Genomic DNA, 23578 nt, shown 5'->3' with positions numbered 1-23578 from the left:
GGCTGCCAACAATTCACAGCAAAAATTGTGGCAAATTCAAATCTTGCGTTAATTTTGGGACACCCTTTACTTCTAAAATCTTGCTTAATGATCGTAATGGGGTTGTTTCCTTCAATCAAAAGTACTACTTTTAGTCACTGAAATTGATAGAATAAGCAAACAAAATAACATGTAGCGAGAAAAACTTTCATTTTCCCAATTCTTAAATTTTAATTATTTTTTTTAATGTCCGATTTTGAAAATAAGGCGTGGTCTTTATGACTTCACAAGTGATGTACTTTGGTTAGCTACTCCATTGCCAGGATAAATATTTACGCTTTGCTGTCAACCGCATTGCCAGGTTATGATAATTTACGCTGTGCGCCAATGGCATCGGTGAATGGCATTTCATGACTTGTGATGTCATGTGCAGAAGCGAAAAAAATGAATTTCTACCTGCGCACCGATTAAAGTAATAATTAAAAAACATTAAACTTTGTCGAATTGTTTTAATAAAATGGCCAAATCCTATGTTTCATAAGCATGTTCTTTCAAAAAAAATTACTTTTAAAATTTCGGAAAGAAGCCCATTTTTACTTTTGATTTCCAGAGTAAGTGAAGTGTTGTAGTCACAAAAAATTTTCCATTCAAATTTCAACCAAAATTTCTATTTTCATATTTGCTAAATTAATTTTGGTAAAGGTTTTTTCTTAAGGGGCAATCCGAATTGCTTATTATCCCCACTTAACCGCTATTGAAGTTCCGGTTCCTTTTTCAATGTTCCCACGTAATGATCATCTCTAGTAATATTTAAGGCAACACCAATTCCATATTTGTAATGTATTTGAATCGTTAATTTTTTTATTTATTTCATTTTACACAAACTGCAGAATGGTAACACCTTATTGTTTAAAAGTAAAAGACACACGATAACGTGTTCGATAGATTTTTAATTTAATTGAGCGACGACTTCTTGAGGTGTAGCAACGTTATGTGTGATGTTAATAAAGTTTGATTGTATTTATAATATAATTAAGTCAAATTTATGTACGAAAGTAGGGAGTTGATTTATACCTTCCTGGCTTCCTCCTTACCTTAGGAGGTTGGTTTATATTTTATAGTTTTGTCATGCTCCGACGAAAACTAACAGATGAAGAACGTGCTATCGCACTACTAACGTGCTAAGATGCTATCGCAATTCAGATTGCGAAAGCAACTTTTGAATGCAATTTGCCAGCATTCAAATGAAAAGGGCCCAAAAGGCCCATTACCAAACGCAGTTTTAAATTTTTGAGCAATCTGAATCATTTTTTGAGCAATCACGATTGCTTATTGTTCTCACTTGACGGTTTTTGGCGTTCCTATGAACTTATTTTCCCACCAGCACCCTCCGCAGCATCACCGTCGACCGGCTCCTCACGATGCTGCTCCTCTTGCCAAAACCGTCTCCAGGTTGCGTCAATATCCTACACTTACACGCATACATACACGCACCTACACACATATACATATATACACCTACACACACATATATGCACCTACAAACATACACAAACACATACACACACCTACATACACCTACACACACATACATACACCTACACACATACACAAACACACACTCACATACACACAACTACCCACACACTCATGCCTGAACACAGACACAAACACATATGCCTACACACACATACACATAACCCCCCCCCCACACACACCTACACACATACACAAAACTACCCACACATTCATGCCTGCACACAGACACAAACACACATGCCTACACACATACACATACCCCCTACACACAAACACACATACTCCCCCCCACACACACAAACACACACGCCTACATATACACACACACTCGTGATTGCGAAAAACATAATTTGAATTCAAGATGACAAAATTCAAATTATTATTTTTTTTTTAATTTCTTTATTTTCCCACGTTCATACTCACGTATGTAAAAATATACAATAGTGGTCAACTTAAAAAATCCTTGTGATCACCTCAGAGTTCATTTTGATAAATATTGTTATGAGGCCTGCACGTTTGTTCGTATGTGTGAGTATGCATCTATGTATGTTATGTATTCAAAAACAGTTGTTTTTGTGCATTTTTGTTTTTTAAGTATAACTTTTGGAATAACAGTCGAAATGTGACTTGTTTATTTTTCGCTGATTGATTTTGAAGAAATCTTTAAAATGATGTGCTGCTTTCGAAGTTTGATGAAATATAAAGAAATTTGTACTGCCCTCATCCCCCCTCCAAAAAAGCACCTTTGAGAAATAATAGGTATGATACTGTGATTTACCACGATAAAATAAATGTTTTTTTCCCCGCTGATTTCAGTGCAATGCAACTTTGATTTAGAATCCTGCGCTGACGATCTCGAACTCACGATCTTCGCATTATAAGCACGACGCGATAATCAACCGAGCCAATGAGTCTCTGTCCCGAGGCGCTATGCATTGAAGCAATGCGCGATAACAAAAAAAAAAAAAAAAAAAAAAAAAAAAAAAAAACAGAATAGATACGTGTATTAATAAAATAACCGAAATGTGAAATACTTTTTTATTTTTCGCCAAAAACCGAGAAAAGAATTCATTAAAGTGGTCACTTACTTATGAAGTTTGATAATGTATTGATGAAGTGTTGGCGTTGCCCCACAAAAAAAAAAAACACTTTTGGAAAATAATTTATATGATTAAATAAATGAAAGAAGAATATTTTTTAAAAGTGTATTTTTTTTATTTCATCTTATTTTTTAAAGTTTTTAAACAACTAGGCTTGACTTTGAACACAAGATTGCGAAAAGAAATTTGAATAGATTTACACTTAAATGCGAAAAGAAATTTGTTAAAACAATTTTTGAACAATTAGGATTTAATTATAACGTTAATATACTGATTGTTATTGTGTGTTAAATATTGGCTGCGATGTAATTCAATTGTCGAAACGTATCTCTTTATGTCCTTGACAATATCGATAGAATAAAATTATTAAATTAAAGTCCAAAACTTCTTCCATTTCTTCACGAACCGTTTCATCCACTCTTAAATCGAAACAAAGATCTCTATGAAACTTTTCTAAGAAAATGTCAATTATTACAGCCCATTAGTTAAAGTTAAAATGCCAACTTCTTCATTACATGAGAAGTGAAATAACGAACATGTCCACGCATCAACGCCAAGATCATTAACTTCGCCAAAATGGAGTCAGAAAGCCAAACTAAAGCATTGGGAGGAAAAAAAAAAGAAAGCCTTATTTGCAACAGATTAAATGAAGCGCTGGTCAGAATCGTTTGTCAACAGTTCTCCCCGCATTCAACAGAAATGGGGGGTTGCGAACACCCCACCCATTAATTCCACCATCCCAATGACGGGACTAAGGGCAATTCTTTGACTGGGAATCGTGTCCTACTTTTAAAGCAAGTTTGTGGAGGTGGGGGAGGGGGAGATATACGGACGATTTAGCATTTGCTTTTGTTTGAGAGGCATCTGTAAACAAATAATGGCGCTCGTTTAGACACCAGATTCTTTTGTTGCTAACTGTAATGGTTTTAGAATGACCAATAAAGGAGTGATTTGTGATGTTGGCTGGCTATAAAAAGTTAAGCATACATTGAAAACAAGTCCGAAAAATATCGTTCGTAAATTAGCATTAGGTCGTTACGTTAAATTAAATTATACAGTGAGTCATTGGTAACATTTAACTATTAAAACTGCAAAAAACGTAGAGGAACGTAGAGGACACATTCTTCGGCGACGTACTGTAAATACATCGTTATCAGATAGCTAGAAATAACCCGCTAGTAAAATTGCATTACGTCATTACGTCGTATGAGCATTTGATTGATTTACAAACTGCACAGTTATCTGTCGTTCGAATAACAAGTCAGACAACTGTTGTCTGAATAATATAGTACGACAGCCGTGTATAACCAGACAACAGTTTTTAGAATAACAACTCGCACAACAGTTTCGGCGCATGCGCAGTTATCTATCGTTCAAATAACAAGTCAGACAACTGTTGTCTGAATATACAGTACGTTATTAAAATGTATAGCGGTGAAGAAAGTCATTGACATGAAAGATCTGTTGCCATTTTTTTTCTCGAATATGAACAGGTAAAATTCTTGTTTTTGTTTTGAGGCTTTTCCTGTAATCAGGGGATTTAAAATGTTTACTTTTTGAGGGTTTTCCGCAAATTGCCGCAAAATTTCACTGACTTTTTTTTTTTTGGTTCAAGCCTGAGTGTTGAACTTGCGTCACTTGACATAACTTTTATTTTCGTGGTAGACCGTGCAAAGCCGGGCGACGCAGCTAGTAAAATATTATTTTCTGCAAAATTTGCGAAATCCTTAACTTTGCTGTGGTAACCCAAGCAGTGCAACAATGAAAAATCCAATCCAAAATGGCTTAACTTAAGCTGATGCGTCGGCATATTTATATAGCGGCTCTATCGATATAGCCGCTATAGTCAACACAATACCCCAATAAATCGGTGTACTACTAAAAGGAAATACTGATTCGGCAACTAAAACAGCCATAATTTGTAACAAAAAATGTTTTTGTTATAAATTATAGCTACCGAAATCCACAAAATGTGCGTCATAACTAAATACTGTTAGAGTAAAAATCAGTTGAAAGAAGGAGTTCCCTATTTTTAATTTTGAATTCCTGAACATTTGAAGTCAAATCTCTATTGAACTACATTACTCTCTCTTTTTCCGTAGTCCTTTAATCTTCCAATGTGATGTGGTTCATGGTCTATCGATTCAAAACTTAATACTAAATATAATTATTAATATAATTAAATATATAAATTAAATATAAAATATATTAAATATATAATATTTTATAAAATATATTAATATAATTAAATATATAATCCTAGGTAACATAAAATTGTTACCTAGGAACTTTCGCAATTTTACATTAAGGATTTTTCTATTATTGTTATTCTATTTGGATCATCGTAATAAGCGTTTAAAAATAGGCTGCCTCACCAGCTTTTCAATTAGTGTACAGAAATGAAAGAGTTGAAATCCAAAACTTTTTAACGTCGAAGCATTCGTCAATACCCAGTAGACATTAGTGAACAGATCAGTCATTCGACAACGAAGGGCAGTTCCAACCTCAGAGTGAGGATGGGTAGAGAGAGTATGTGGTAACCCTTTCTCACGCCATCATGAAAGTGGTTTTCATCACGTGACAAGCACCCGCCGCGGAGTAGCGTACAGTGGCGCCGACTCCATGGGGCTTGAGGGGGCCCGAGCCCCCTCAAAAATATTTTTGAGGGGGCAGAGCCCCCCCAATAAATCAAGAAAATTATAAGTTACATTATGCTTTCTAAACTCATAAATTTATCTTTTATTTTCCTTGTTTGAAGATAGTTTACCTTGTAAAATATATTCAGTAATGAGTTAAAACAAATAATTATTACGGTTGTGTAAGCAGGTTAACTGAAAACGAGTGGTGCGAATGATGATAGTGTTACAGTGCTGCGAGTACTGTAAAAATTTGTCCCAGTGCGCGAACTTACTCGTCAAGTCTGTAGCCGGTGGGCAGCGCTGCGGCGCGCTCACCTAAGTGTTGCTGATCTGGAAAAATATATATGAGAGTTTAATTTGTATATAAAATGGGAGGCGTGATAGTTTTGAATACTTTTGGGAATCGTGTTTAAAAGAAAACCTTCACAAAATGATGATCCTTCCCTTCCTCGGAATCGACGTGTACCAAAGAAGTATGAAAACAATGAAGGCAGCTCACCGCACACTTTCAAAATCCCAAAGGAAAACATTTGACTCGCGCTACTTATGCGAAATAGCTATAACACGATTTTTTCTCCAGTATTCAGAGCTAACGCGAATTCCTCACCGCAACACGAAAATTCTCGGAAGGGAATCGTGGTGTGTTCGTGTCAGCTTTGTTATTGGTACTAAAAATTTTTTTTTCATGAATGTATCTTTATCCTTTTACCATCGCTGAGAGTAGAAGTTCCCTTTTCATTTTAAATGCGAAAGTTAATGAAATATAATGACACCTAAGAGCGCTGTTTCATCTAAAGTTTGTGAAGATAAAAAGAGAAAGTTTCATGACAATTAAAGAAAAGCTAGAGCTTCTTGAAAAGCTGATGGTCAACTAAAAAATGCGTTGAAGGTAGCACGAAAATTAGGTATGAGTGATTCTTCCGTACATACAATTACAAGTCAAGAATAGGAAATCCGTAAAAATTCACCGAGTAGTGTCTTGCAAAAATTTATGAAAATGGAAACTGCTCATGTATTGGGTACGAATATCATTAATTGATCCACTGTACAGTACAACTAAAGATGCATTTGCTTTTGTTACTATATACTGTGTCTACCGTATACCGGTTTATTTTTTCTTTCTTTCCCATTAATCATTGATTTTGTACATCGTAGCAGTATTTTATGTTGAATAAAACGTTTTTTTTTTAAATACAAGTAAACATTCAGTTCTTTATGTAAGAGACAGTAATGTACAGTTAGTTACGAGATGGTTTTTAACAGTTTGAGGGGGCGTTTACAAGTGTCTAAAATAATTAGGTGCGTTTATAAAAAAAAATTACACATACCCTTTTCCACAACGCGAAAATTCGACCTACGCGAGAGGTCTTGGAATGCATCCCTCGCGTAAGACGGGAGTTGACTGTACTACAAGGCAATATACATTGAGGTTTGTAAAATGGTGCAATTTTGCATTGTTGGGCGATTTACATCAACTGGACGCACACAGGTCATTGCAGTTGAACAAGAGTGCTTGCTTTTATTAAACAGAGGTGAAAGAGAAGAGAACATTTTGAAAAATCAACTGAGTTTTTCAAAAATGACCTAGACATTGAGAGACTGCGTTTACATTTGAATATGTTAGCCGATGTCACTAATGTTAAAACAACTGGTCTTAAAAAGCATGCGTAAATTAAATTTCCTTTTTACAAAAATACTGTGTGTGCTTGTATTTATTTCTTCCGTTTTTCGAAGCCAAAAAATATGTGTCGGGCTTGTCGAGTTTTCGAGGTTCTAATGTTGATTATATGATTTAAACAAAACTTTAAAACTCACTATTTTTCATCTCAAATTTAGAAAATTTCCTGCGGCATGCCCCCTTTCCCCCGATATTTTTTAAGTCGGCGTCTTTGGCAGTGCCCTTCAATGCAAGTCAAGCGCCCTACCTTTTCCATGCCTAGCTACGGCACTGCATGACTCCCCATAAAATAGAACAAAAAAATGTCTCTTACTAAGACAAGTGACATGATCTAGTTGAACCAGAAAAATTTGTATACCAATTTTTGGATTGTTTTACTTTGAAAACGCCATGCCACTTGTTTTTTAAATTATACACACCAGAAAATATGTAAATTGGCATTTTCAAGGCACAACAATCGACCTTTATTTGGGGGGGGGGAACCTCCATGGGATTACATAACCCCCTAAACCCCCCGTGATGACTGGGCCAGCCCCCCCAATGATTTTTGCAAGTCGGCGCCCCTGGTAGCGTAGCATGTGTTTCTACGAGGGAGAGCTGTTTTTTTTAAAACAAAATGATCTCTTATTGTTCTACATTTGGATGTAAGGAAAAATCGGTCAAGGGAGGACCAATAACATTCCATTAGTAGGATTTTACTTTAATAATATCTGTTATTTATAAATTTATTGGTTTTATTAGCTAAAAATAGAGTTAGAAAACCATTTATCGGTTTTTTTTTTTTTTTTTTGAGCAATCACGATTGCTTATTGTTCTCATTTGACTGTTTTTGACGTTCCTATTATTTTATTTTCCCACCGCCGCCCTCTGCAGCATTACCGTCGACCGGGTCCTCACGATGCTGCACCTATAGCGAAAGCCGTCTCCAGGTTGCATCCATGTCCTACACACACTCGCATACATACACAACTACACACACACACACAAACACACACACACACATACACACACAAAAACATACACACACATAAACACAACAGACACAAACACACATACCTGCACACACATACACATACCCCCTACACACAAACACACATACCCCCAACACACAAACACACACGCCTACATACACACACTCGTGATTGCGAAAAACATAATTTGAATTTAAGATATCAAAATTCAAATTATTATTATTTTTTTTTTTTTTTGGCGAAAAACATTTTATCTTACCAAAATTAACAACTTGAACTGAGCGTTTGCGCTGTCATCTTTTATCGCATAAAATACTTAATATAGATGTTCGTATAATACAGATACCTGTGACCTCAAAGTTTTTTTTCCATAAAGCTAATTCGCAACTCCAATAAACTATAGGGGGCGCTGCAGTCACAGTCTAATGGTGGATGAAAGAGGTAAAACAAACGCATGCCGTAACTTATAACTTGCTTTGAGGCTTAGTGAATGATAGCGATTTTTCATTGTGTTTGTGGGAAGTTTTCTTGTTTATTCATCCGAAATTATATTACACCACAAATTGTCTGAAGTCTGTAATTTACCCCAAAGAAAACACGTGGAATGAAATGTTTTATCTTTTTCTTTAGTATTATTAATCACCTCAAAATAGCGTATTCGAGCTCTGGAGTTGCGAATTGAGGCAGTGAGAAGCAAAGGTATGTAAGTGGCAAAATTAAAAATTCGAAGATAACCAGAAAAAATGGAAGGGGAACCTCTCGTCTGTTTTGGGGCAAGAGTTAGAATTATTAGCCCTGGTAGGTAATGCTGTACAGTGTGATTTACACAGAAAATACAATGAAAGCGCACCTAGGACGTCATCTTTAAACGCATTTTACTCAAAACTTGAAAATGTCCACTCACAACTCTTTGCTTTTCACTGCCTCAATTCAAGCTGGGATTTCTTTCTCACTTGAATTAAGCTTCATACTGTTTTTACATCGTCGGATGAATGCTATTCGTAGGGAAATACAATAGGGAAGTTTTCGATTTTTCAATTTTATTTTTATATGATAGAGTAACATGTATGAACATCATAGGTGAAAAAAATTTTGCGATACGATAAGTAGTTTTTTTTAAATTAATTTTTAAAGTTCAAGCGCTTGTGACGTCAAATGGCATAGGAAGTGACGTCATGCGCTCTTCCGACAGGGGAGAAACCGAAGGACGTGCATCGACTTCGAAGACGAAACGTAAAAGGCTTATCTCCTCGCATTTAACTCCTCGCGTTTCTGGAACATTAAACCTCTCATCCTCTCGGAAATATTCGAATATCATCATTGATGTTACATGAGAAAGATTATTTAGATTGTGCTTTAACGAATCCTGTCTCCATAGTGTGTTCAAAAGAATTATTGAATTTTAAAAAATATAAATATCAGCGCGCTCAAAATGTCCCTAGCGAAAACAAGGGATCTTCGGCGGAAGGCTGCTCATTCGCGCCCTGTGACGTAGGCTCGTGACGTTTCAGAAGAGCGCACTTTTGCTCGTGGATTTTTAAAAATTCATTAAAAATCAACCACGGTGTTTTAAAATTCGGCGATGGTGAATTTTTTAGTTTTGAGGGTCAGTTAACAAATATCCAATAGCCAAAATATGAACATTTAATAGGTTGCAACTTCCCTATTCAGTTTGCTATTTAAGGGTCAGTGAAACTGTAAGCAAAAATGTATCCATTAGTGACTTTTTTTTTTGTATAAATTATCATTAGTGATTCGAGGTGTCCACTAGAAGGGAGGGAGGGGGATTGCACAAACTAAGCTAATGCAATTTTTAGTGAAAGGTTATTTCAACGGGGTCATTTTTTTGGGGGGGTAGGGGGTTCTAATTCGGGGAGGGGACTACGTGGCATTTGAGGCGATGCTCTTGGAGGGATCAATGGCGCAAATTCCCCCCCCCCCAAAAAAAAAAATTCTCAACCCTCTTTCTCTTTTTTATTTTATTTTTAGTTTTCTTTTATTTGATTTATTTTTTAAAAATATTTTTATTAATTTATTTAATTTTTTTTTGTTATTTTTAAATTTATTTATTTTTCATTATTATTATTATTTTATTAGAAAGTTCTTCACTATAGCAATATCATACACACACACACAGCAACTAATAAATAAATGAAATAAAATATGAGCGAATAAAGTAAAGTAAAATAAATAGTTCAATTTAAAAATAAATCAATAAATGAATTTAAATAAATAAATTTGAAAAAATTAACCCCCCCCCCAAATTTTGATGGTTCAACTTGCGCCATAATCAACCCCTGTGGACACCCCTGCCTCCAAGATTATGGATTTATGATTCTGGTTTGTGTACTCAAAGAATTAAAAACGAATAATTTGTATAGTTTATTTCTGATAAAAAGGAAGTCCTTGTTTCTGGTTTTTTGTTCTAAATAAAATTTAGACAGTAAATACTGCAATCGTGTGTTTTATTTTAAATGAAATACTCTCTCAATATTCTATTGTACTATTTGCATATTGTACTATTATGAATGCTATCTGATACATTCATATGCATTCATTGCAATTTTTGAAGCTTTTAGAAACTAATTTGGAACAAGTGGAAAATGTATTTTCCCACTTGCCGTTCCTGGATTATGCTTGTAGCAGACTTTGTTTATACGTTGAAGGCCATTCATTGGTGAATGGCCATGAAGGTTGTCATATCTGGCAACATTGAATAGCACTCAACCGATAAAATGAAGGGCCGTGGTGGCCCGATCGATAGAGTGACGGATTCGGGGTCGGAGGGTCCTGGGTTCGAACCTCGATGGTCGAAGACCCACCGTCGTCATTAAAGGGGATAGGGCGACGTTAAATATGCTCGTGGTCTCAATGTCCTCCAAGTGAAACGATACCTCTGGGGGTGCTAGCACCAGGTAGCTATTAGCTCCTGAACTAGTTCTAAATTCTCATAAACTGTTCGATCCGGTGATGGTGCTGCCATCTATCGGTATATAAAATAATGGAGGCAAGGCACTAAGTATGCAATCCTCGACATAAATACAGTTGTAGTCAGTTGTGACTCTGAATAGGAATAGGAATAGATAAAATGAAGAAGTGAACTGAATGAAACGGCCATGTTGAATCTCACGTGTGTACTAGTTGCGTACAATTTGATCTTGTTCCTGTTAATGTTTTTATTTTTAACTACCTTTGAGAATAAATGTAATGTTATAACCAAGTGTCACCTCTCTTTACATACTACGACATTGGCGACGAGTAAATTGGAAAATATTACAATAAGATGCCGAACACTGGTATTGCTCATTTGCAAAGTTTCGTCGAAGGGGACAACTTTGTGGAATATCTCATGAGAGCGGAATTTTTCTTCGAGGCCAACAAAATCCAAAATCACTTCCGACGATGAAAAGCGTGCCCTTTTGTTGACTGCAATTGGAAAGAAGACGTTCTCATTGCTTCGCAACTTACTTCAGCCGAAAGAAATAAAAGATTTAAAATATGCCGACATTGTGAAGTTTTAACGGATTGCTATTCCCCGGCTTATTCAACCATTATGGAAAGGTTTCGCTTCTACAATCTCAAACAAGGTAATGAATATATTTCAACATTCATTGTAAAAATAAAGGAACTCGCCAGCAAGTGCAACTTCGGTGCATTTCTAAACGACGCAGTTCGAGATAAATTGGTTTGTGGATTACAGTCCGAACAAATTCAAAACAAATTACTCAGTGAAAAAGACGTTGATTTTCCTAAAGCTTCTGAACTGGCTCTTGCTATGGAAACAGCATCTAGAGAGACCAAGTCACTAAAAGAAGAAAATCAAAACGTCCTCAAAATTTATGAATATAAGAAAGTAAAACCAAAAGATTCGACACGAAAGAATTTTGGAAAGCCAACATATCCTCATCAAATTACAAAAGTAATAAAATCGTGCAAGCACTGTGCTAAATTTCACAGAGGAGGGTGTAAATTCAAGAATGCTACGTGTTATCAATGTTGTGTAAAGGGTCGCATTAAGCCTGCATGTAAAACTTCAAAGACTAATTTTCTTGAAGGTGCTGCAAATGTAAGTAATAAATCAGAACCTTATTTGAATAACATTTTTTCTAAAAATTCGGGTAACGTAAGTGTGAGTGAACAATCAGAATATTTGAATAACATTGTTAAGTCTAAGAATTCGAGTAGCGTTAACCCATACGCTACTGATGTTCATATTAATGGGGTGAAAGTGAATATGCAAATTGAAACACTGACAGTGAATATTCAATTATTTCGATAAATAAATTTAAAAAATTGAAATTAGATTGCACAGAGTCAAAACCAGCCCCAATATTGAAATCTTACACTAACAATGATTTAAAAATTGTAGGAAATTATGATGTACTCGTAATTTATTTGAATAAGTGTTACAGTTTACCATTAATTGTGGTTGATTGTGATAATGATAATAAGCCTATTTTGTTGGGTAGAAAATGGATCAAAATATTGAAAATTAAGATTGATGATTGTATAAATATGGTACTTGATAAAAAGGTAAATTTTGATAATGTTTCTTCTACTGTTGAGTATTTTAAACATAAATACCCAAATTGTTTTAATTTAAATGATACAACTGGTATTTTGGGTGTACCTATTAATATAGCAATGAAATCGGAAACGATTCCCATTTTTCGCAAAAGTAGACCAGTCCCTTATGCTTTAAGAAATCTTGTTGATAAGGAGTTTGATACTCTTATTAAAAATGGTGTTTTGTACCCTGTTGGCCATTCCAAATGGGCAACACCAATAGTTGCTGTTCCCAAACTTGATGGAAATGGTAGGGAAGCTGTTAGAATTTGCGGGGACTTTTCGCTTACTGTCAACAAGTTTTGTGAAACTCAATTTTATCCTCTACCATCTCAGGAAGAAATTATAACTAGTATGGGAAGTGGGAAGTATTTTTCTAAAATAGACTTATCAAAAGCTTCCTATCAGATTCAAATTAGCCCTGAATCACAGGAATTGTTAACATTAAATACCCCCAGAGGTTTACTCAGGTATTCTAAACTTCCTTTTGGGATCAAATCAGCTTCTTTTCTTTTCCAACAAAAGATGGATGAAGTATTGAAAGATTTTTTGTATACAAATTGTTACATAGATGATTTATTTATAAGGGCAAACACAAAAGAAGAATGTATCAAAAGAACTGAAATTGTTTTGGATAGGCTAAATTCTTACAATGTTAAGATAAATCTTTCTAAATGTGAATTCTTTAAAGACAGTATTCAAGTTCTAGGGCATAAGAAAGATTTCACTGGTGTCCATCCTTTAGATGAAAAGTGTAATGATATATGGGGCATTCCACAGTATTTTTGACATTTATGTAGAGTCCGTAACGTGACCTTTTTTACCATAACTTTTTAATTTACTGATTGATTAGCATATTATTTTATTTTCATCTTTCCCTACCAACACACCAGCTCAAATTAAAATAATTTGCAAATCAAACGGTAAATTAAAAAGTTATGACAAAAAAAGGTCACGTTACGGACTCTACATAATGTCAAAAATACCGTGGAATGCCCCATATATCAAGCTTCGGTGCCTACAAATTGTACTGAACTGAAAAGCTATCTTGGATTATTAGGGTATTCTCATTTTATTCCAAATTTATCTAATACTCTTCGTCCACTTTATAAACTACTGGAAAAAGATGTTAAGTGGAAATTTGATAAAAATTGTGTAAAAGTTTTTGAACATGGCAAAACTTTGTTAAAAAAGCATAATATCTTGGTTCATTTTGATATGGCAAAACCAATAGTGTTGCAATGTGATGCATCAGACTATGGAGTGGGGGCTGTCTTGTCATGAATTTCCTGGCGGTGAGCTTCGACCAATTTTTTTCGCTTCCAAAACTTTGAGTAAAGCTGAAAGAAATTATGCTCAAGTGCATAATGAGGCTTTAGCCATAATTTTTGGTATAGAAAAGTTTAATAAATTTTTACAAGGTCAAAAATTCACCATCGAGACAGACTCTAGGCCATTGTTAACATTATTTGCTCATAAACCTGTACCAACTATGGTTAACGCGAGAATGCAAAGATGGACCATAATCCTTTTAAATTATGATTATGTAATCTTTACTAATAATAAAGCTGAAAGTCTCTCTGTCCGCTGGATGTCTGTAGGATGTCTGTGACGCGCATAGCGCCTAAACCGTTCGGCCGATTTTCATGAAATTTGGCACAAAGTTAGTATGTAGCATGGGGGTGTGAACCTCGAAGCGATTTTTCGAAAATTCGATGTGGTTCTTTTTCTATTCCAATTTTAAGAAAAAAAAATATCATAAGATGGACGAGTAAATTACGAAATTATCATAACGTGGAACCGTAACATGGGCACAAACCAATTGGCGAGATACGAAATTATCATAACGTGGAACCATAAGATGGGTACAAGCCAACTGGTGAGAAAGTTCACCATACATTATTTGTAAATATACAGGCGAACCAAAAGACCTTTCGATTTTTCTATTACGGGCAAAGCCGTGCGGGTATCACTAGTAAGGCATAAAAAGGGTACAGAGTTGTTGCTCGCTGATGCACTATCTCGATTACCATGTAAAGATGATGAACCAATTGATGAGTTCACATATTTCATATGTTTCTTTTCTGATTTTGAGAATTTAAAGATTGATGATATTCAGAGAGCGACACCTCTTGATCCTTGTTTATCAAAAGTGTTGAATTCAGGGGTGATTGTGTTCCGGTATTTTACCGAATTTCCGGTATTTTCGGACGTATTTCCGGTATTTTTATTTCCGGAAATACAGGAATTATGTTTTCTTTTTTTTTGTTATGCTTTTATCTCCCTACCTCCGCAACTTTTTAAAAATTATATAATACTCATCAAATATACCTACAAGAGCCTTAAGATGGACACCTATCCCTTAAGAGGGACAAATGTCAAGATAATTTTGTATAACACCAGCTCAAAAGTAACTTTGTAACCCATTAAAATTTGAATCAAATGTACACACACTATTTTGACTCTTACTATTGAACTATTTAATGCTATGGCATAGGTGCACTTAAGTAATAGGGGCCAAAGATTACCCCCCCCCCCCCCCGTTCTCGCTTTGAAACTTTCAGGTATTTTTTGATGAACTCACAATCACCCCTGGTTGAATTACACTAAGTTTGGTTGGCCTACCGATGTTGAAGAAAATCTTAATGAATTCAAAAAGGTAAGGAATGAATTAAGTGTTGAAGGAAATTGTTTGCTTCGAGCAAATAGGTTAGTGGTTCCTGAAATATGGCATAAAAAAATACTGGAGCTTCTTCACAATGAGCATCCAGGTATTTTTAGAATGAAGCAGTTGGCTAGAGCTTTTTTTTGGTTCCCAAAAATTGATCAGTTTATTGAAAATTTTGTAAATAAATGTATACTTTGCCAACTCACAAGACCTTCAGCTCCAAAAGTAAAATCAAATTTTTGGCCTCTAACTGGCAAGACTTTTGAAAGAATACACATAGACTTTGCGGAATTTGAGGGTAAAAATCTTTTAATTGTTAAAGATTCCTATTCGAAATGGATCGACGTATCTGTAGTAAATAGCATTGATTCAAAGTCGACAATAACTCAATTACGAAAATTATTTGATTGTTTTGGCTTACCAAGTGATGTAGTATCTGATAATGCTCAGCAATTTAAATCTGACTTAATTTTGAAGTTTTTAAAATCCAGCGGGATTAATCCAGTAAATTCTCCACCATATCATCCAAATTCTAATGGTTCAGCGGAAAATTCAGTGTCTATTGTTAAAAACATGTTGAAAAGACAAACATTTTCTGATCGTAAATATGATAATTTTCAACATAGATTAGATTCGGCACTTTTTGCTTATAGACGTAAAACCCATTCAAAGATATGGCATTGATTCATGAATGTATATATTACTTTGTAATAATTTATTTGTACATAATTGTGTACTTTTATTTGTTTACTAACTAACAAATAAGGAGGAGAATGTCATATCGGCAAAATTGAATAGCACTCAACAGATAAAATGAAGAAGTGAACTGAATGAATCGGCCATGTTGAATCTCACGTGTGTACTTGTTGCGTACAATTTGATCTTGTTCCATGTTTCTTGTTCCTGTTAATGTTTTTATTTTCAACTACCTTTGAGAATAAATGTAATGTTATAACCAAGTGTCACCTCTCTTGACATACTACGACAAATTACGTAAGGATGATTTTGGCAATTTTTGACCTCCCTCCCCCTCTACCCCCATGTAAGGGTACGTTAGATTTTTTCAAACCCCTACCCCTATTCTTATGTAAGATTCCATTTCGATTTTCAAAACAATGTTGTTAGAAAAGGATCAGATACACTGAAACTTCCTGTTTGACGTTCATCAAAGATTTTTATTTTTCAAATATTTTATACTAGTGGTACCCACACGGCTTTGCCCGTAATAGAAAAATTAAAAGGTCTTTCGGTTCGCCTGTACATTTACAACTAATGTATGGTGAAATTTCTCGTCAATTGGCTTGTGCCCATGTTACGGCTCCACGTTATGATAATTTCATAATTTACACGTCCATCTTATGATAGTTTTGTTCTTAAAATTGGAATAGAAAAAGAACCACTTCGAATTTTCGAAAAATCGCTTCGAGGTGCACACCCCCATGCTACAAACTAACTTTGTGCCAACTTTCATGAAAATCGGCCGAACGGTCTAGGCGCTATGCGCGTCACAGAGATCCTACAGACATCCCCCGGACAGAGAGACTTTCAGCTTTATTATTCGTAAAGATGATGCGACATTAATTATAAATAAAACATACCATACAGGGCCGTATGCAAGGGGGTGATTTATAATGTTCAAACCCCCTCCGTAATTTTTCATCCTAAGTAATGTTTTCCATTATTTATTTATTTTATTTATTTATTTATATTTTGATGACAAAAATAATATTGTTTAATTATTATTATTTCAAATTTGATTGTGAAATGATACTAGTATGACTGAAAAATTGTACGAACTTATAGTGTGTTTATGGTAGCTTATAGTAGTTATTGAGAAATTCATTTATTATATAACAATATGGCATTTTGTAAAAACATCCCTTTCCCTCCATTTAGATAATCTATTGTAACAAAAATCAATAGAACATACATAAAACCAAATTTGATAGACCATATAAATGTTTCAAAAAATGTGTTTGGTAAAACTCCCTCCGAAACAAAAGTCTGGTTACGGCCCTAATGCCATACATAGTGCAACTCTATTATTATATTTTACACTAGTGGTACCCGCACGGCTTTGCCCGTAATAGAAAAATTAAAAGGTCTTTTGGTTCGCCTGTATATTTACAAATAATGAATGGTGAATTTTCTCGCCCATTGGCTTGTACCCATGTTACGGTTAAACGCTGTGATAATTTTGTATCTCGCCAATTGACTTGTGCCCATGTTACGGTTCCACGATATGATAATTTAGTAATTTACTCGTCCATCTTAGGAAATTTTTGTTCTTAAAATTGGAATAGAAAAAGAACAAAATCGAATTTTCGAAAAATCGCTTCGAGGTGCACACCCCCATGCTACATACTAACTTTGTGCCAAATTTCATGAAAATCGGCCGATTGGTTTAGGCGCTATGCGCGTCACAGACATCCTACAGACATCCAGACATCCTCCGGACAGAGAGACTTTCAGCTTTATTATTAGTAAAAACTATTCAACTTTACTAAGAATAAAGCTGAAAGTTTCTCTGTCTGTCAGGATCTCTCTCTGTCCGGATCTCTGTCTGTCTGTCTGGATCTCTGTTACGCGCATAGCGCTTAGACCGTTCGGCCAATTTTCATGACATTTGGCACAAAGTTAGTTTGTGCCAAATGTGCACCTTGAAGCGATTTTTCGAAAATTCGATGTGGTTCTTTTTCTATTCTAATTTTTAGAACAAAATTATTATAAGATGGGCGAGTAAATTACGAAATTATCATAACGTGGAACCGTAACATGGGCACAAGATAATTCGCGAGATACGAAATTATCATAGCGTGGAACCGTAACATGGGAACAAGCCAACTGGCGAGAAAATTCACCATACATTATTTGTAATTATACAGGCGAACGAAAAGATCTTTTAATTTTTTCTATTACGGGCAAAGCCGTGCAGGTACCACTAGTTCTTTATAAAACAAGTAAAAACCAACTAATCCTAATACGTTTTTTCCTTCCAGACGCAAATGAAATATGATCCCTGCAAATCACTTGACCACCCGATTTCTAATATAAAATATCAACTTGGAAAATATTACGTATGAATGGGTTTGTTCTCACCCCCCCCCCCCGCCCCTGAAGTAAGGGTATGTAGAGATTTTTCGAATCCCCCTCCCCCTCGGGACCCTTACGTAATTACTGAATGGTCCCTTGCAAATAATCTTTAAAAGATTTCAAGAAGCGGTAAGATTGAAATTTGCAGCCTATCGCATGCGAACACTCGCCAATAAATTTAGGGCGCCAAGGATCAAGAAGTTTGGTGCTCCCTACGTAACCCGTGCTCGCGGCAGCTTCCTCCCGATTTCAAAATGGAATGCAGTCTCTAAAACTCTAAATTTTATTATTTTGACTATCTAATAATCAATTGCTATTCTGTTGTTTAATTATTTAAGAAATCCTGATTTCAAAGAATCGAATAAATAAACAGTTTTACAGAAGTTTTGAAATTAATTAAACAATTTCACTCGACTTTTGGTTGAATTAATGAAGAACTTCTTCTGAATTGAACGTTACGAAAGTAATTAATTCTTCAAGGAAAACAATTAATGTTTTGATGAATGAGTAAAAGTAACGCAAAAGCTTCAAACTAACATTGGTTAAAATTAATTGATGTGATTCGATTTTGCGTTTTTAAAACAAAATGCAAATCTTTTGGCGAAGAATTTTGTATTCGTCACAGTCAAAGCTATTGATTTACTCTGGAGAGACTTTCTTCTTATTTAAGTCATATCACCATTTTTTTGGAATTTTTTTTTTTAATTTATTTTTATTTTTATCTCCTACGTTTTGTGAGAAATCAAAGATTGTATTTTGTTCTCTCTGTAACCAGAAGTATAATCCACTCCTTTTTTTAAAAACCAATCCTTTAAACAAACAAATGCACACTGCCGTGGGGAGATGACCAGATAAAGGGCAGTAACTGCAAATGTTTCATTTTTTAATATTTTGCATTTTAAAGCACTTTTATTAAACTTGGCCTGTTTGTCACGGAGAAATCTGAGGCCTGGTTTAGCTTATATCTCAGCAACTTGACCATTTAGAGACTTCGGGATTTCACTAAATGATTTGATTTATCTAAAGGTACAACTTAGCGCTGAAAAATTAGAGTTCTAAAATAAATTATTTCGGTTAGGGTGGAAAACAACAAATTTCATATAATTTCCCATTAAATATTTAAATATAAAACCCATTGTTACAAATTTTGTTGCCTTGCAACAGTAATGTTAATAGTAATCATAATGAAAAGTTTGAAACCAGGATTCTCTGAAGCAAGCATGAAATGTATTGCTCTGCATTGTCATTGCTCTCGTAGGTTTTTATCCTCACCTATGCCAATGATCGATACATGGGCTAAGTAAAGAGACATATTAGGATCTTTATTTCGAGTAACTTGTATGCTGTGAAACATAAATTAGTTTGGGAAATCTTTAATATTTAAATGAATTAGTGCACAAATAAATAAATCGTAGAGAGGAACTTGGATTAGTTTTTAGTGCCAATTGCTTAAAGTTTTAGAAGTTTTAGGCACGCATATAGATTTTATATTTACACTAAAATTAATAAAATAACAGATTTTTTTTTTTTAAATATTAAGCACTTTTCATAATGCACTTAAAAGGACAAAATACCTTTTCTGGGTCAGAAAGAACAATTCAAGTATTTCTGTAGTTTTCAATGAATACTTGAATTGTTCTTTCTGACCCAGAAAAGTTATTTTGTCCTTTTGAGTGCATTATCAAAAGTGCTTAATATTTTTAAAACAATTCTGTTATTGTCATCTATTGAACGTTATGTTTATGGTACAAGCTTGCTTATTTGGTTTTGCTGAAAAAAAAAGCGCGAATAAAATGTCTGATTCCAACATTTTCTTATGCTATTGTTAGTATTGATTCCAAAACGCTTCTTCAAGTATTCATTTCTGCAAATACTGCCGTTTACCTTCCCACAGTAATATGTGTAGGTATGTTATTTCTTCAAGAGCGGTCGGGAGTTAAAGACCAAGTCATGTATCAAAAAGCTAAAAAAAAATTCCGATGAACTCATATAGACATAGTAGTTAAAGAGGCAACCATTATGTTTTCTCAATTTCGGCGGTGGCGATATCAGTCGAAATAGCGTATTTTTTTGGTAAAGAGAGAATGTGTTCCGAGCTTCTAAGTTATTAAGGGATTGAGGTTAGAGGTCTTTGAGCTTAGAACTCTAAAGCTTTCCCTCGCTTTAGTCATTATGAGGTTTTTTTTCTCCAAACGTTTCAACCCCCCCCCCCCAAATGCAGTTCTTGTTCATGTAATGTGCTGCTCATCACATTGGAATATCATTTCCGAGATGCATCAAACTAACATCATATAGATGATAAATATACCTTCACACTGGTAACAAAAATATTTTAGTTCACTAGAGAGAGGTCCGCTGATATGACATGGTTCCACAATATTATGACTATTCCAGACTGATGAGCCCAAAACGAGGACGAAACAAGTACAGTCTCTTCATACTGCAACTGAACTGTTAGATATTTGCTTGCAATTCTGCCTTAGCTGTGGCTATATAGCGGTAATTTATAACTTTATAAGTGAAGATACACTGGCCTCAAAAAGTTAAGTTCAATGGTTTTTTTATTGAATGCGTCATAGAAATTTGCATAAGTGTATTGCAAAACGATTTATAACAAAAAAAAAGCAATCTTTCTAGAAAAGTCCATTCTTGAAGAAAACAGAACATCACAGTGTTATGTAGTAAAATGTCATTGAAATATCACAAAAATGGGTTGTAATAAAGGAATGTGTTCCTTGACTTGAATGCACTGGCGGCATTGATTTTCCATACTGTTTGTAAAGTTTTCGGACACCGGAATAGGAAGCTACGACCAGACGTAGAGTAAGCCTTGTTCCAGCTCATCTAACGACATTTGTAGGAGGATTTAAAGCAGCAACCTGTCTACCAAGATACATGTTCTATCGGATCCAGATCTGGAGATTGAGCTGGCCATTCCCCATTCGTTCCAAACCGTGGTCCTCAAGATACTCCTCAACAATCCGAGCTCGGTGAGGTCGTGCATTACCATCCATCAAAATGAAGTCATTACCAATAGCACCAGCATATGGGTGGACATACGGATCAAGAATCTCATCCCGATATCTCAGACCAGTCAAAGTTCCTCAATGGAACACATGCAGGTCAGTGTGACCACCAAACGAGATCCCTGCCCAAATCGTAATTCCACTATTACTGTGGTCTTTCAACAGCGTTGGATTGATGGTATCTCGATATGCTGTTCCCTTCAGATCAGTGGACGCCCTGAATCACTCTCCAATATAAATCTGGAGTCGTCTGTGAACAGCACAGAAGCCTGTTGCTGCTGAGTCCCGGAAATATGTTCTCTTGCTCAGCATAAGCGGATCCTTCACTGTGGTCCGTTGAGGAGAACACACACAACTGGTCGTCGTGCATAGAGACCTGCATTGTGAAGACGATTTCGCACCGTAGTAGCAGAGATTCTTCTTCCTGATGCTGCAAAGTGGTCTGCAACGGGCTGTGGCACAGTAGTGGTTCCTCTCTTTCGTGCCAAAAGAACTAGAAAACGGTCTTCTGCAGGTGTTGTAGCTCGTGGTCGGCCTGGAACAGGTCTTCTGGACACAGAATCTTTTGATTGGTATTGATCCCAAAGTCGCTGAACAACACTACGAGACACATTGAGACGTCTAGCAGCATCAGCCAGTGACAATCTCATTTCCATCCGTCCAACTGCCCACCTCCTTAACGAACCGGATAAACGACGTCTCTGAGACATTTTCTAAACTCTATTGACTAGTCACCGAAACTGCCAACAACAGTTGAAAATCAACGCAACGTACATGCAAAAGTACGAAAGCTTGATATTTGCATATTTTTTTCTCACTCATAAAGATGTGTTCTTTTCTATAAAATAAACGTGGCAGCTATCGTTTTTTTCATAAATGGTTGTGAAGTTCGTAATTAACATTCATACAAACTATGCATTTTATTGTTACTGCCATTTTTTTAATGGCGAACTTCGAAAAACATGTTGTACCTTAACTTTTTGAGGCCAGTGTATAATCAAGCTTGAAAAGAAACTTTCCGACAGAACTCTTTGATAGATCTATGCTGTGGGTCGGATAAAATTATCTATGACCTTAATAATGCTCACCTTTCTTTGAGAGAGGTCAGAGAAAAGAACCGTTTCAATGTGCGGATTAGAGTTGGAATACTTTTGCAAAACTGCTACAAAAGTAGCCAAACTCAATTCATCTGTAATCACCCTACCGTATTATTCTAAAAAGAGGCTAAACAGTATCAAGGTCACTGTTCAAATAATCAGAGCCACTCTGAAACATTGCAATCTTTCCTTAGATATTGATTTTGTATGTAGTACTTATAACATTCTCTAATCAACAGGTCTTTCTTCCATGGGTCCGAGCTTCCTGGTAGAACCTCCCCATCTGGTGTCTTTCACGAACGATACCGGGGCGGTCATCCCCTGCTCAGTGCGTGGCCATCCCCAACCGAGCATCTCCTGGGCTCAAGGCCCGCGCAACACCCTCAGAGATATGCCTGGACTGAGGCACTTTCGTGCAGACGGAAGCCTAGTGTTCCCGCCATTCGCTTCGGAGGATTACAGGCAAGGTGTTCACGACGGAGTGTACAGGTGCATCGCTAGCAATGCTGTTGGAAGCATCGTCAGCAGAGAAGTTCACGTTAAAGCAGGTGAGTGTTATTAGGTTCCTTTTTGCTTTCTTTCGTTGTTGTAGGTACTAGCTGCCGTGCACGGTATACCTCGAAATTAAAAGTCTTGTCAGGTGATGCATGTCATGCAACAGTGAGGCTCAAATGAAAGAAAAGAATCGTGCAAAATTTCCCTTCAATTGTAAAGGGTGTCCCAAAATTAACGCAAGATTTGAATTTGCCGCCATTTTTGCAATAAATGGTTGGCAACCCTGAAAAAAGAACAATTTGACAGCTGAGAGTTTAGGGTAATCGAAAATGGAGCGTTATACGATACAATAACGCGCTTTCATTATTGAACAATTGTTTCAAAAATAATAAAAGTTGAGGCTGGTCAAGCAGTTACTGTTATTGGCGCTCGGTATCGCAACGCGGTAATGCACGGGTGGTTTTGGGCTTGTTGACATAGACCTTTGAATTCAAATAACCCCATAAGAAGAAATTTAATAATGTTAAATCACACGATCTAGGGTGCCAATTCTGATCACCGAAATGAGAGTACGCGACTAGGAAATGCCTAATGCAGTAATTGAAATGTTTCACTCTCTCTAGCTGTATGGTACAATAACACCCCATTTTTACTAACCCTAAACTGTCAAATAGTTCTTTTTTCATGGCTGCCAACAATTTATGGAAAAAATGGTGGCAAATTCAAA

General features: G+C 35.7%; 1 protein-coding gene across 1 annotated transcript in view; it reads left to right on the top strand.

Annotated features, from left to right (window-relative positions):
* Positions 1-22606: 22606 nt before the first annotated feature.
* The window catches only part of LOC129235105 (cell adhesion molecule Dscam2-like), a gene marked incomplete in the record, with an annotated part of 703156 nt that continues 702184 nt past the window's right edge, over positions 22607-23578 (top strand). Inside the window, 1 exon segment of the mRNA XM_054868789.1 lies at positions 22607-22904. Within this exon segment, the coding sequence (XP_054724764.1) occupies positions 22607-22904 (298 nt within the window).

Source organism: Uloborus diversus, chromosome 2 (assembly GCF_026930045.1).
Source record: "Uloborus diversus isolate 005 chromosome 2, Udiv.v.3.1, whole genome shotgun sequence".
NCBI lineage: Eukaryota > Metazoa > Arthropoda > Arachnida > Araneae > Uloboridae > Uloborus > Uloborus diversus.
The sequence above is the reverse complement of the archived record's forward strand: the minus strand, read 5'-3'. Positions and strand labels throughout refer to the sequence as shown.